Genomic DNA, 14,752 nt, shown 5'->3' on the forward strand with positions numbered 1-14,752 from the left:
CTTAGTACGCTATTCCCACAGAATGGATTAATCTCCATAATGTCTGACTGCTAACAAAGCCCTATTCAAGGCAAATTTTTTGGTAATTTATGTACAGCTAGCATCTAATATAAAGGTGCCCTAGAATGCTTTTTCACAAGATGTAATATAAGTCTAAGATGGTGTTTCCCAACCCTGTTCCTGGAGGCACACCAACAGTACACATTTTGAATGTCTCCCTTATCTGAACCATATATTTCTGGTCTTGGAGTTTCTACTAACGAACTAATGAGTTGAATCAGGTGTGTTTGATTAGGAAGATTTGGAAAATGTGCACTGTTAGTGTGCCTCCAGGAACAGGGTTGGGAAACACTGGTCTAAGGTGTCCCCTGAATGTGTATGTGAAGTTTCAGCTTAAAATACCCCATAGATTATTCATTTTTTTTAACTGCCTATTTTGGGGCATAATTAAATATGCGTCTATTCAGCGTGCTTCCCCTTTAAATGCTCGCGCTCCCGCCCCCCAGCTCGCAACTCTATAATACATTGCATAAACAAAGTTCACACAGCTAATATAACCCTCAAAATGGATCTTTACAAAGTGTTCGTCATGCATCATATCCAATATAGTAAGTATAGTATTTATTTGGATGTTTACATTTGATTCTGAATGAGTTTCATAGTGCTCCGTGGCTAAAGATAACATTACACATTGTTGGAGAGATTTATAAAGAATGAAGTTGTGTTTATGAATTATACAGACTGCAAGTGTTTATTAATGAAAATAACGACGGCTCCAGAATCCGTGAATACAGTAAGAAACAATGGTAACTTTAACCACATTTAACAGTACATTAGCAACATGCTAACGAAACATTTAGAAAGACGATTTACAAATATCACTGAAAATATCATGATATCATGGATCATGTCAGTAATTATTGCTCCATCTGCCATTTTTCGCTGTTGTCCTTGCTTGCTTACCAGCATAAAGTCTGTTGATTCGACTCTAGACGTTGTGCTGCTCCAGACGTTAATACTGGCTTGTCTAATGCCTTGAACATGAGCTGGTATATGCAAAATTTGGGGGCGTACATATTAATGATCCCAACTGTTGCGTCACAGTCTGTGTTATGTTGAGATTCTTTTGCACAAATCAAATTTACATGAGGAGGAAACAATGGTGTTTAAGACTCACTGTATGTCATTTTCATGTACAGAACTCTAATTATTTAACTATGCCGAAGTAAATTCAATTTACAATTCTAGGGCACCTTTAAATAAAACCTGCTTGCCAGTCTCACATTTCAAACCTGCAATAAAATTGGACATGCCACTAGATGTCAGTATAAGACTGAGTCAGCATGATTGCCATATCAGCCAGCTTATTAACCTCTTACAGAGGACACAGAGTTCCAAGAAAATTCTACTCAAATGTTGACTAAATGGAGTGTACATGAAATATTAGCCTATAGCATAAATAAAACAAAAACACAGTTCAAGAGAAAAAAATGCTGTTTATTAATATAGGTTGAAATAATCTCCATACCACATGGAAAGACTTTTTCGGTGCAAGTCCTCAACGATCACATTCTATTAAGGGTAAGGAAAACACATTTAAAAGCCAGCAACATTGTTAAATCTTAGTACAGTCATGTTCTTAATATTTGAACAATAAAGAGAAACAATTAAATTCCCTTTCACAAGACCCCGTACAACCCATCATTCCATTTGAACACTAGAATGTCAGTCACGGATTGGCATAAACCCACAGTGCTTGGTTGATGATGCTCCTTGGTTGAGAGACACAGAGCGTGGTGATGACACTTTAAAATCTGCTATTTCAAATCAGAACTCGTACAACAAAGAAATAAGTAACAAGTGTATGAACACCCCCCAACCCACCCCACCAAAAAGTTCCTTGTGAGAATAGCATGACCGGACATATTGTCCCCTCAAACTTGTGCATAGATTCTTAATCCTTTCACAATATTTCAATTCCTCATCATAGTCTTAAACCTAGATGGAGTATTTTCAACCCACACTCAAAAACTAGTAAGAAAATCTGGTAGGAGTTCAAGTTCTATTTGTTGATCTACAATTCTCAGGCCTTTGCATACAAGCCTCTGAATTTCCAAAACAAGAAAAGACAAGAGGATGGAATACCAAGCATCTTTTACTGGACCTCGTTGAGAAACATCAAGCAAGGTAAAATAAAACAGTGGTAGGTCCTTCCACAACCTAACCAATAAACAAAACTGTATTTGTATGTAAAGCGCTAGATACAAACAAACATATTTCAAATGGAAAGTACTCCACAAACATAACGCATAAGTTCATTACAAATCTAATATTTGGTAAATGTGTGTCTGCTACGGATTAAAATGTCTTCAAAAGACATTAAAAAAAAAAAAAAAAAAAATCCATAACCTTCAGTGCTTTGAGCTGGATTTCTATCGACATCTTTTGTCCTCTTTCATTAAACAATTTGTTAAATTCTCATGATAATCAAACATCATAACAGTGAAACTGGAACTCTGGACCCCTAATCTTCCTGAGAAAATATCCAAGTCCATTGTCAGTGTGCAAGACAGTGACAGAATTATGTTGCTTTTACAGAAATGAAAATTTAAAGACATTTTGGCATAAGTTCAACCAACAAGAACAATAATGTAATTCATAAGCAAAATTCAGCGCAACACTGAAACAATCCCAGAGTTCAGCAAGTAGCATACGTCTTCATTTAAAAAGTTTTTTCTTTTGTTTTTTTTTTTTGATGGAAGATGTAATTGTAGTTTTTTTTCCTTGCATTCTTGTAGTAAATTCCTTTACTTTTTTGTTTTGTTTTTGCAAATTCGGAAAATTCCATCATTTGTAAACGGCAGGTAATTCTGAAAAGAAAGAAGAATTTCACAGAATGGAAGAGATAGGCACCTTTTGAAATGAGTCAGAATGTCACTAACTTGCATCTGTTTATCTTTACTGTTCATGAATGTTACTGGTTCTCTACTAACTTTCTCACTATGGCCAACGTTTAGTTTTTATCTTCTATTTTTTTTCTGTTACTATTTTTTTTTTTTTTTTTTTTTTAAATAATGCAATTGAAACAATGCAAAACTCTTTAAAATGATAACTCTTGTGGGAATTATTCCACAATAAAAGCCAATATGAGGATACAATTTTACAGGTTTTTAATATTTTAAGATGAAAATAAACCCATAAAGTCCTTGAGTAAACATTAACACATGAATTGTCATCATCTCCCCTGCGTTTTTTTTTTTTTTTTTTTTTTGGGAAAAAAGACACTCAGTGCAACGCTAGATAGTAACCATGTTGGAACATTTTTTAACACACACACACACACACACACACACACACACACACAAATAATGGAGAAAGTTCAACATACTAAATGGATCATAATTGCAGGCAGTTGCCACGTGACGAGAAGCAGTGATTAAAGAGTGCACATACAGAACCATTCAAACACACTCATTCATACTAAAATCAACGTTTTTCAACATAGCTTTTTTTTTCTTCCTCGTGAAGAATGTTAAACCTTGTGAGGATGTTATCAAATACCTTAAACGTGTCAGACCCAAACAAAAATTTAAGAAAAAATAAATTCACATTTTACAATTGGCGTGCTTTAATTCAAGTATCGGTGAATATATTTCTTTTGATATGTTTATGATTTTTCATTCTTTGCCTAGAAACATAAACATTGTTTAGAATTATGGGTTTCAACATAATGATTGAAGGTATACACAAATACTGCATGTACGTCCTGTGTCATTTAATTTAAACCAATATGCAACTTTAGTAAGACTGTTTGGTTCAAATCTATCATTGATCACTCTTTTTTTCTTTTAGGCAAATTCTCTCAGATGACACATCGTAAGGATCAAGGTCTATTGCTTATTTCAAATTGTATTTTACCCAGTAGTTTCAAAAGGGAAGGATTCAGAGATCTGATAGCATTTCTCTTCATAATGAACATGATAATATTGAGGATAATGGTAAGCTGTAGTCATAGTCTACCAATGCTGGTGTCACCAGAGACTTCCTGTGATCTTTGACTGTTTGGAATTACAGCCACATTGTGGTTCACTGTCAGTCAGCTGCGACTGAGTTTGGAACAAGGCAGTTACACACAGGCAACAGTGATCACCCCCCACCCCCCAAACCTCCCAGAATCCCAGAAATAGAAAAAAATAAGTCAATGAACAACTTTAGCATCTTAAGACATCTGTTGAAATGTCTTTTTCCAAAAGGAAAGAAAAATAAAAGAAAAGAAAAGAAGGTTTATACAGCATCAAGGCCCGAAATGAACTGAAACTGAGATGGAAATGTACAGTTCAGGGCACAATTTTACATAAACAGTTAATACAGCATACATAAAAGGCACTCCAGCTTGCTGTCAACCTTCAGAACATGACCAGCAAACAGGAGATAATATCAGCAAGAAGTGCATTTTTAAATGTTATAGATCTTTTTTCCTTCATTGTTTACATGTTTTTGTCAAACTTTTTTGTTTCCTTTAAAAAAAAAAAAGATACTAAAATGCTATTTCATTTTTGGTATTCAAAAAAGTACCAGGGATTACCCATTATCTGTACGCCATTGGCACACCATAATCCCCAATGCTGTTAAAGTTCTTGCTTGTTATAAAGGATTCTTCAAATGACAGCAACAAGATTAATCACAAATAATCAGCATGAGGTGACAAATATATCTGACGAATATCCTCAACCCCTTTTAAACCCAATCCCACCTCAAACACACAAGAATCATCAAAGTGCCTCCGAACAGAAGTGCTCTACAACAAAACAACATTGGAATTTAAAATGTGAAGTCAGAGATGCCACAGTGTACTGTACATATATTTATGTATACATTGGCACATGAGACCATGAGGGGAATTCAACACAACCAGCAGCAGAGAGGTAAGATACACAGGTCCCATTTACTGTATAAATGAACTGATGGCTCTGCAGCAGTCCCTGTTCAGAAGGATTGAGAAGACCCAAACTAGCCAGCCTCCTAATTTTATTGCCCCACTGATAAATATCCACTTGCGTTTCTTTAAATGTACAAGCTTCTTACACATCATTTAGTGTGTAAAACTGCTTAAAGATGATAAATCTTAAAAACTATCAACTTTCATTACACATAAATTTAGTTCATCTTGTCATGCCCTGAGATTGTACTGAAATGAGATTGATCAAATTCAGCAGATTTAACACACAGACCTCCCAAAATTAAATTGGCTTAGCGTCAGACAACATCCTAAATTTACAAGGATTACAATGGCCTCTTGAGTATGTAAGAAAGTATTACGGGAGGACTGTGAGATATTTCCAACTTCCTTTCAAAGCCACAGATTGGCACAGGACGGACATTACGTGCCCATCTTCTCTAACTTTGCATAGTGACAGCATGCTGTGTGCTGTAGTTATAGAGCCAGTGGCAGAAAGAGTCTGTCCATAGAAACACTGCTCGGACAGGGCTTTTCAAGTACGGGTGGCTTGTCTCGATAACAGGGTTGGCTTCACCGAGGCCACACAAGAGAGAGAGAGGATGTTAGCAGCTGAGTTAGAGGTGGGACACCCAGGGTGAGGTCATGCACACACACATCACTAAAAGAGCCGTTATTCTAAATGACCTAAGAACATTGTTAACAACAAAAACAAATGACTTTTGACATGAAATAAACAAATATGGCCCACATCATCGATCTTCGTTTGCATCCGTTACACAGGACAGGTATACAGAGGCACCTTTCTTTTAAAGTGTATCTGCATATGAGCACTGCAGGCAGTTAAAGACCACTGCATGAAGACCAACAGAATGTGAAAAAAACATCACACAACACTGGCAATTGCATTCAGTCTCAAATTCAATTGGGGGGGTGGGGGTGTTGTGGAATCATGCAAGACCAGGGAGTGGGGAAGGATGCATGAGAGGAGTGATGTCATCCAGAGAAAGAACGGCAGAACATTCGAAGATCTGTACCTAAGTTACTACTACAAGGACGCCAATGATGAATGATGCCGCCAACATCCATATCATGACATCATTACTATCCTTTCCAGCATTCCATTGTACTAGGTGCACAGAGAGAGTTGCTATGGAGAATCGAACATCCTCCGATCAGTTTTCACATCGAGGCACTAACACACCACACAGCCTGCTTTTATATCCAATCCAATCGAGATGCCTCCTCCAGACAGGGCAAAGACTATTTCAGAGTAACAATGACATTCACTTTGATAGAGAGTAGAAAGAAAAGTACAGACACATAAAAACATACATTGCAGGATTCGTTTGATTGTAGAGTTTGTTCTTCCCTTCATTCTAAAATGTTTTTTTTTTTTTTTTTTCTGCACTTAAGCTTCTGGACCAGAGATGGACGACAAACAAACAAGCTTTTTTGAATACCATTAAGGTACAAAAAAAAAAAAGAAAAAAAGCCAAAAGTTGCCATAAGAAGTTTTTTTTTTTTTTTTTTTTTTTAAACTATATGCTCCGTTATCTGATTTATTGGCTTCACAGAGGGAGCATCACTCTTGTAATAAGTGCTATGATAATACCCCTTTAAGAAGAGACTTAGAAAATGTAGATGTCTTTTATGTTTGTACCAAATGCAAGGATCTCTTATTCTGTACTGCATTAAGAGAAACGCATTGTATTTGGTATTGTGCCTGACTCCCGTGCCATGCGTCTCCGCTCTGGATTCCGTTTCTGTTTGGTGAAGAAGTGGCCGGGAGACTGTGAGATCCCACACATGCAGTTTTAAACCACATGTAGTGACGTCAAACACAATTAACAGTTCCTCCTTTCCACACAAATACCGAACAGCCAGCAAGCCAGACAAACAGACAGAGGCAAGGTGGGAAATTAGTCCAAAGGTTAAATTCTTCAAAAGCCTTCAAAAAAAGAAGAAGAAAAAAAAGCAGTCTTAAGTTTCAGTAAGCTTCAGTGTGGACGGAAGAAAGGATCTCTGGCTTCTATTGCACAATGCATCAGAATGAGTTTCTTCTCTCTGTTGTATCTCAATAACCAGATACACCACACAGTAACTGAATTACATCTGATTGATTCAGCACTGATGTCCATTAGGTATATTTAAAAAGCCTCCACTGAAAGTGTTTTTAGCAGTGGTTATGTACTCACACACAGATGCTTGGTCAAGTTCCAGCAGACACTCTGACATTCATTCATCTACATCAAAGCTTAACATTCAGCTTATTTTTTTTAACCATACACATTAAAAAAAACAAAAAAAAACTGGCGTGAGTAAATAGAAAACATAGAGCAGTGCAGCTCCCTTTTTGTAAAACTAAAAGAATTAAAGAAAAAAGATCATTGGTGATTAGTCATGATGACAGGCCACTGCTAGGAGTGTTCTTCTCATTTGCTCTGGCCTATACGCTGGCTCAGAAACAGAACTGTGCAAGTTACAAAGAATTTTTTGTAGGTTTTAGAAAATAAAGGTTTTTAAGGAGGACCTGGAGAGAGAGCACTTACGGCTAATATAATAAGTTCTGAAGAAAAGATGAAAAGTTTAAAACCAAAAAAGTACCAAGATCATTCCGATCATCAGAACAGTGTCGTTATAGGGAAGGGTGTCATGAGGTCTCACTGTGCCTGGGTCACTTTCAGATGGCTGCCTCGTTGATGGCTTCTCCTGAACAACACTTTTGAGCAAAAACAACCTTTGGAAATAAAAAAAGCATCAAAAGGCTTCTGCTTCTATTGATTCTTGCTTCTCGAGGTCTTTGCACACTAAGAACAAGATGCACGAATACAACAAACAGTCTGACGTAAAAACCAGAGGACAAATAAACAGCAGTTGGAGGTTTGCAGCTTCGTCTCACACTAAACCTCCATTACAGCTCCACAAAAAGTGATTATCGCCACATTGATTTGCTTGGGTTTTGATCCATAAGGTCTTTTGACTTTGTCGGTTTATGATGTCCGATACATCCTACATGCTCTCTCCGCTCAGCAGGTCTCCGGGAAGCAAGGTGTTAATTGGGATGGGGCTGCCGATTACCCTGGCATCATCTCCGTTTGGGGGAGCCCATAAACTGGAGTACTGCGGCACGCCGCCCCACAGCATGTCGCCTCCGTTTCCACTGCTGCTGTTCCCGGTGCTGCAGACTATCTTAGTACCTCCTCCACCCCCGCTCCAGAGGCCTGTGGGGTGGCTGGCTGCAGGGTTGCCCAGCCGGGGTTGATTGGAGCCTGGTGCTGGGCTGGCCTGCCAGCTGGTGGTGGGGGTAAGGGACTGGCCCTGTGCAAAGAAGCGGTTCACATCGTCCTCACCGGCAAACTCTGCCAGGATGGTAGTGTTACCCAGCACACACCTTGAGTGACAGACAAATAGTTGGAATGGATTCAAGTATTAAATAGTTTTCTGGATAACACATAAAATCAGTTTGAAGAGAGAAAGACATTCATCTAGAGCAGGGATGGGCAAACTCGGTCCTGGAGGGCCACTGCCCTGCAGAGTTTAGCTCCAACTCTAATCAAAAACACCTGAACCAGCTGAATCAATGCCTTCAGGATTACTAGAATGCTACAAGGCAGGTGAGTTTTATCAGGGTTGAAGCTAAACTGCAGAGCAGAGGACCGAGTTTGCCCATCCCTGATCTAGAGGGTAGATGTAGGGTTCGAATTTAGGAAAAAAGGAAGAAATGTACGACTAACACTATTAATCCTAAATGAAAGCTGTTCTGGAACATTCTATGGAAGTACTCAGAGAAGTATGAAGTAGTAGAGCTTGTAGTCTTACATGTGCAGGGATTTCTGGGCTTTGGCGGCCTCCTCCTTGGAGCTGTAACGTACGACAGCATTGCCCTGTGTCAGGTTCAGATGGAAGGTAATGAGAGGGCCATGCTGCATGCACAGAGTCCGTAGGGTGGAGCCGTCAATCTGATGCACACACAAAGATATATTATTACATTTGGTATTATTCATATGCAAGTGCAATTTAAGTGGCCGTTCAAACAGAATGTGTTCTTGCATTTAAAAACATGCATGGAATAGTAAAAAGAAAGTGCAGAGCAGACTGCAAGGGTTTTGAAATGTGCTTTTAGGAGGCATTTCTTTTCTGGAATTTTCTGGAATACACTACACAGCTTTTAAAATATGATCAGATCATACACTAAGCAACTGAGGATTACACACTACTACAACACGCCTTGTTGCAAGGAGGAGAATGACAAATAAAAACAATATGTGTTCTAAAATCAGCTCAAAATATGTTATCCTCAGCTGGATGGATTCATAGTCAGAAGCTGTGTTCATAGTCTGTGTCTATCATACACTATGCGATTGTCTGTTAAATTTGTCAACTCTGACTTCCCAATATCAGCAGACTGGCTCTGACTTTCGGTAACTAGCATTAACTCTGTTAACATAACATGTTATCTTAAAATGTGGTACTCATGTGAGAGATACTGAAAACATTTCATTTCATTTCATTCGATTTATCGTCACAAAAACATTGAAAAACTGACATTTTGCAGAGGTCAAAAACGTCTGTCTAGTGCATCTTTACATAGAAGAAGTATTAAAAACTAGTGCAGTGCAACATGAGACTTGAAATAAACAAAATATATGTACTGTAAAAACTAATATGATATCTGAATTATTTATTTATTTATTTTTTTTAAGTATTAAAAACGTTTTTGCTCTATGCACCTGAGGAGTGAGGTTTCTCAGCACCAGCCAGCTGCTTCCTCTGTTGGGACTGTCAGTGCTCCAAGTTCCCCCTTCTGTAACAAAAAGAAAAGATTAGCCTGGAAAAACATGTTGCAGCTGAGCATATTTTCCCTTAAATTCTTGACTTCTGACCATTTGCAACATTAAACACACAACATTCATACAGACAAGGAGAGGGGTGACTGTTCGGCCACACTACAGAAGCACCTTATAAGTAATTGGTTTTACTGTTTGTCTCACAATGGTGGACTGGGGATTACCAGATGAGTAAGAGCTGGTCCAGCCCTGGCTGAGGCCAAGGGAGTTTCCTCCCCAGGTAGAAGAGGGCTTGGTGTTGGTCAGGCCTGGTGGGGGGCGAGAGGGAGCACTGGAGTTACGTGTCCCTGGGGAAACCTTCCATAACTCATGAGATAACGACGCCTGTGTGTGGGAGATGGGTCCAGAGGACCAGGTAGACTTCATCTCCAAGAGTTTACCTGGAAAGACAGAGGAGGGGAAGAAAGAGAGGGGCAAATGAATAACAGAAGCAGGTATAGTCACCATTCATCACTGCCTTTAAGTCTTTGCCTCTGCTTTAAAAAAAAAAAAAATGTTATTCTAACTTCATTCTTGCTGTAAAGAAATTTCAAACTTCTTTTTATCCCCTAAACGAAGACAATACTTTAAATAAGTTTAATGTCTCTGACCATTATCAGTATAACAGAACAAGGGAGAATGTGGGTTTTAGGAGAACACACTCTAACACACACTTTGTGAGGGACCTCTCCAGGTGTAAGGACGGGGGTCAAATAAAGGTAAGCAGGTCTAGGGTGTGGGACATGGGCCGTTTAGGGTTTAGGGCTGTACCTGGGTTGTCAGCATCCCTCTCGTTCTGAGAGGATGGACCAAATGAATTATATGCACTGACTGACCACTCACTCGAGGAAGACAGAGTCCCACTCTGAGATGGGGACGAGGCTATTATGGCCGTTTGTCACAAGTGGACAGCAAAAGGGGGCAGAAACAGTGAAATACATTTACTATGTAATGCTCATTATTATAGTGAGTATAACATTAATTAAAAAGTAAAAGAGTTCAACATTAATTTAACAGTAAACATTTGAAGTAACAATCTCTGTTGGTCTGTTATAACTTCTGTCATATGCTATCAATCGTCCCTCACCTCCAGTCCTGTCACGTAACAGGTAACGATTCACATCTTGTATGTTGGTGTTGATGGTGGGGCCATTTGGAACACTTCCTGGGGTCATGTTGGGGTCATTCTCAGGGTCAATGTTCTGCAGACCTTTCCATGGCACCCCAGGGCAGAATTCTGAGAGAAAGCAAGAACAAATTGGTTTTCACTGTATCTGGTAAATGTATATTATATATATATATATATATATATATATATATATATATATTTAAGGCACCAAAATAATGTCTGGTTGCATATTGATGATAATTACAATATTCTATTACAATTTACTCGAGATTCAATGCCAATAATCTCTGTGATCAATAGCGATAATATTGTTTTTAAATTATAATATGCCACTGAAGCTCACCTGGAGGCCAGTTGATATTGGAGCCACTAGAAATTTTCTCATTGGGACTTTTGCCCTGTGTCCAGCTCTCCGGAGGCACCAAGGTGCTGGTGGGGGATTCAGAGCTTGACATCAGATTGTATGGGCTGAAGGAATCTTCCATGGCGCTCTTTCCGACAGGCACATGGGACTGAGCAGCAGAGATTGCACCTACACCAAAAGAACATTCTCTTTAATCACAGGAAGTTCTACCCACAAACCTCACATAATAAAATATTTAGAGACTAAGCAACCCAAACTCAGATATATACTTTGATGCCCAATATTTGAACTGTATATACACAATATTTTGCCTCTCTAAACATATTCCATCTTCAAGGATACTGTCTGAATAATAAGATTCAAAATTACAGGCTTGAGATTTTGTCCTCAGCTGAACTCACTTCAGTAAACTGCTGCGGTTTGGCTGGACTTACTGTTCAGGCAAGTTTTACTGAGAACCAAAGCCAAAGAAGGATAATATTTTAAATGGCCCTGCTGACTCAGAGCAAAAATAACTCAGGAATGTCTGCAAGCACTTAACTTGACAGTTAGTTTGGTCTGTCCTTTTGAAATGCATAAATCTCAGGGACAGAGGTGTGACTCAGTGTCTGGAGTTTGATGTTTGATTAAAGATACTGCTGTGTTTTCATTGGGTGGAATGTTGTTTGCGGAAGTAAATGTCTTTAAAAGTGATGTTAGACCAAGAGGTTAGCATATGCTTGTCTTGACATTATAGATTACATTGTAAAACTTCTGTCTGTGACAGCACAAATTCAAGCCCATAATATGTTTGAAGTAGTGAAAAAAACTAATACCATGCTTATTGATGTTTGCCTCCATGTGCTGAGCGCTAGCCGTCATGGAATCTATGGAATTTGAATGAGTCCACTGTGAGAGCCGGGATTGAGGCTGAGGAGGGTCTTTCAGAGATAGACCTCCCCCCTCCATACAGTTTACATTAATGTTCGGGTTCAAACCAGCTACATGGGGTGACAGAAAGACAACAGATTAATACACATTCATACTCTCTCACACACAAACCCACACACACACACACAAAAAGAAAGAAAAAACAAACGACAAGATCCAAATAATTAAAATAAGCTACTTTGTCAATGAATGAATGAATAATAATAATAATAAAAAAAAAAAACAATTACAAACAATGCTGTTATTACGATACACAGAAGTATGAGCTCAACTACGAGCAACTACTATAAAAAAAAAGTTTACACTTTGATTTAAGGTGTCCTTGTTACAGTACAATTGTACAATTAATTACTAAGTAATATTAATTAACAACATAACCTACTACTGGGTTACGGTTTGGTTCAGTGTTAGTTACATGCAATTAGCATAATTTATTGTTATCACTATAAGTACATGTAATATGTATAACATGGACACTGTAAAATAGTGTTACCCAAAACACACAGCAAGCTTAAGCATGCAGCTTGTTCTCTTACAGAGTGTATAAGGGCTGAAGGAGTTTGGAGAAGACTGCTGCTCTTTGGTCTGCAGGTCTGAGACGGAGAGGCCTGAAGTCTGAGGGTGACCCGTGAAGGTGTCCAGGCTTGCCTTACCAAGGTTTGTGTGCAGGCCGGTGTGAGAAGAAGGTGGAGGATGTTGCTGTTTCATAAGCAGAGTCTGGGCCAGCTGACGCTGGTGCTGCTGGATCTGCTGCTGCATGTTTGTGATTGTACGTGCAACCTGAGTGAGAGAAGGACAGTGTTAATCTTTTTTCATTGTATATGGAAATTAACATTATTTGTCATAGTCATCAAAAGATAAGCACTAACTAATATTTCAGGACTAGAATTAATGTAACTGTAAAAAATATCCCCCATTTTTTTAGGCCTAGTAAAATTAGTGTGTGTGTCATACTTGCTGCTCTTGTTGTTTGATGGAACCAGAGACATTACGCTGAGCCTGCATCATTTGCTGCTGAATCTGCAAACGCTGATATGCCTGACAGAGAAAGAAAAAGACATAAGGTGAGTAAGAGAGGAACATACAGAGAAATATAGAGAAAAAGAAATAAAAAGAAAGAGAAATATTGTTCAGAAGGCAGATGTGGTCATTATTTAGACAGTAAGCAGTATCATCTCACTCCCTGAAGACAGGCCAGTGGGTAGACAACAAATAGCTGGTATTCATTGGAAACAGCAGAGCAGGAGAGTGAACTGTGTGACTCACCACCTGCAGTTGTTGTAGTTGGTACAGCAGGGTCATTTGTTGAGGATTTATTGGTGAGGTTAAAAGTGCAGGATTCAGACCAATGTTTTTTGCCGCAAACTGTAAGAGCTGTGCTTGAACCTATTGAAAAAAAAAACAAACGAAAAAACAAAACCAACATTTGAAATTAAATTAAAATAATAATAATAATAATAATGAAAGAAACACAGATTTGTGCAAAGGAAAAGCAAGGAAATCTGACCTTTTTGTCAATGTCACAAATTTGCTTTTATTAGAGACCTCCAAAATCTTAAATATCGCTAATTCATTTTACATCAATGATACCTCCAAGAGTAACCAAGAATTTACACTCAGTTTCAAAATGGCCTTGTACCATAAACATTCCTAATTTATAATATATTTTTTTATTTATTTATTTTTTTTATTTTGCATAATGATAATAATAATGATAATAATAATAAATTAACATGAAGGCCAGGGTTGGAAATTAACGGGGCGTGGGAAAGAAATGCTAATCCCAACCCTAACCCTAAAATCCAAAATGAATAAAAATGCCCCCAAAAATCAAGATATGGAAATGACCCTTTGTGAATTCTTGTTTTTATTTAATTATAAAAACATGTATTTACAATATTCATAACTTAAACAATAGCAATATCAAACATGCTATAGAGTACTGTTTTCTAAGAACATCAGTAAGATAACGTGTGATTTTGATTTTACATAACAATAAATGACCTTCAATAAACATGAAGTTAAAGGTGGGGTAAGTCATTTTTCAAAAAAACTGTTTGGAAGTTAGTCGGGCCGACACTAACAACAAGCTTGTAACCAATCAGCATTAGGGGGCGTATGACAGTCGATGAGACAGTAAGAGCAAGAGGGAGATCTGAAGAGAAACAGAAAGAGAGATGCAGAAAGAGAGATGAGACAATACAAAAGAGCTCAAAAGAATATCACTGGAATGAGGGGTTTATGACTGGGCAAACACTTTAGGACCCATATACTTATTAGAAAAGCTTTCCAGAGCTGGAGAGGGCTAAGCGGGAAGGCCTGAAAACAGACCCGGAGGCTGCTTTGATTCCGCTTCACATGTGAGTAACACTGGGTTTGAGTGTCATTGAATGTCTGGAGCTGCTGTGCTGTTGGTGACTAACAACGAATTCTTGTTTGTATTTACTCTTGTGTACTGTACATTCATTTTTTGTGCTTCCTTGTCATTCGTTGTCATCATCTGCGCTTTTTTTCGTGAAGGATTTTTGTTGTGCGTCAGCTGT

The 14,752-nt window shown here is 38.2% G+C and overlaps 1 protein-coding gene across 3 annotated transcripts in view; it reads right to left on the reverse strand.

Annotated features, from left to right (window-relative positions):
• Positions 1–1,476: 1,476 nt before the first annotated feature.
• Positions 1,477–14,752, reverse strand: part of tnrc6c2 (trinucleotide repeat containing adaptor 6C2) — a 71,401-nt gene continuing 58,125 nt past the window's right edge. For 2 of the 3 annotated variants that reach the window (XM_048198098.1, XM_048198096.1), the window contains 10 exons: positions 13,476–13,595; positions 13,164–13,247; positions 12,746–12,989; positions 12,095–12,259; positions 11,259–11,447; positions 10,874–11,023; positions 9,972–10,187; positions 9,691–9,764; positions 8,780–8,919; positions 1,477–8,351 (listed from right to left, as the gene is read on the reverse strand). In XM_048198098.1, coding sequence (XP_048054055.1) covers positions 7,970–8,351; positions 8,780–8,919; positions 9,691–9,764; positions 9,972–10,187; positions 10,874–11,023; positions 11,259–11,447; positions 12,095–12,259; positions 12,746–12,989; positions 13,164–13,247; positions 13,476–13,595 — 1,764 coding nt within the window. In that variant the 3' untranslated portion in view covers positions 1,477–7,969. The remainder of the gene's footprint in view (positions 8,352–8,779; positions 8,920–9,690; positions 9,765–9,971; positions 10,188–10,873; positions 11,024–11,258; positions 11,448–12,094; positions 12,260–12,745; positions 12,990–13,163; positions 13,248–13,475; positions 13,596–14,752) is intronic. The other variant, XM_048198097.1, reaches the window with a different exon arrangement.

The sequence above is a fragment of the Megalobrama amblycephala genome, linkage group LG7 (genome assembly GCF_018812025.1).
Source record: "Megalobrama amblycephala isolate DHTTF-2021 linkage group LG7, ASM1881202v1, whole genome shotgun sequence".
NCBI classification, from domain to species: domain Eukaryota; kingdom Metazoa; phylum Chordata; class Actinopteri; order Cypriniformes; family Xenocyprididae; genus Megalobrama; species Megalobrama amblycephala.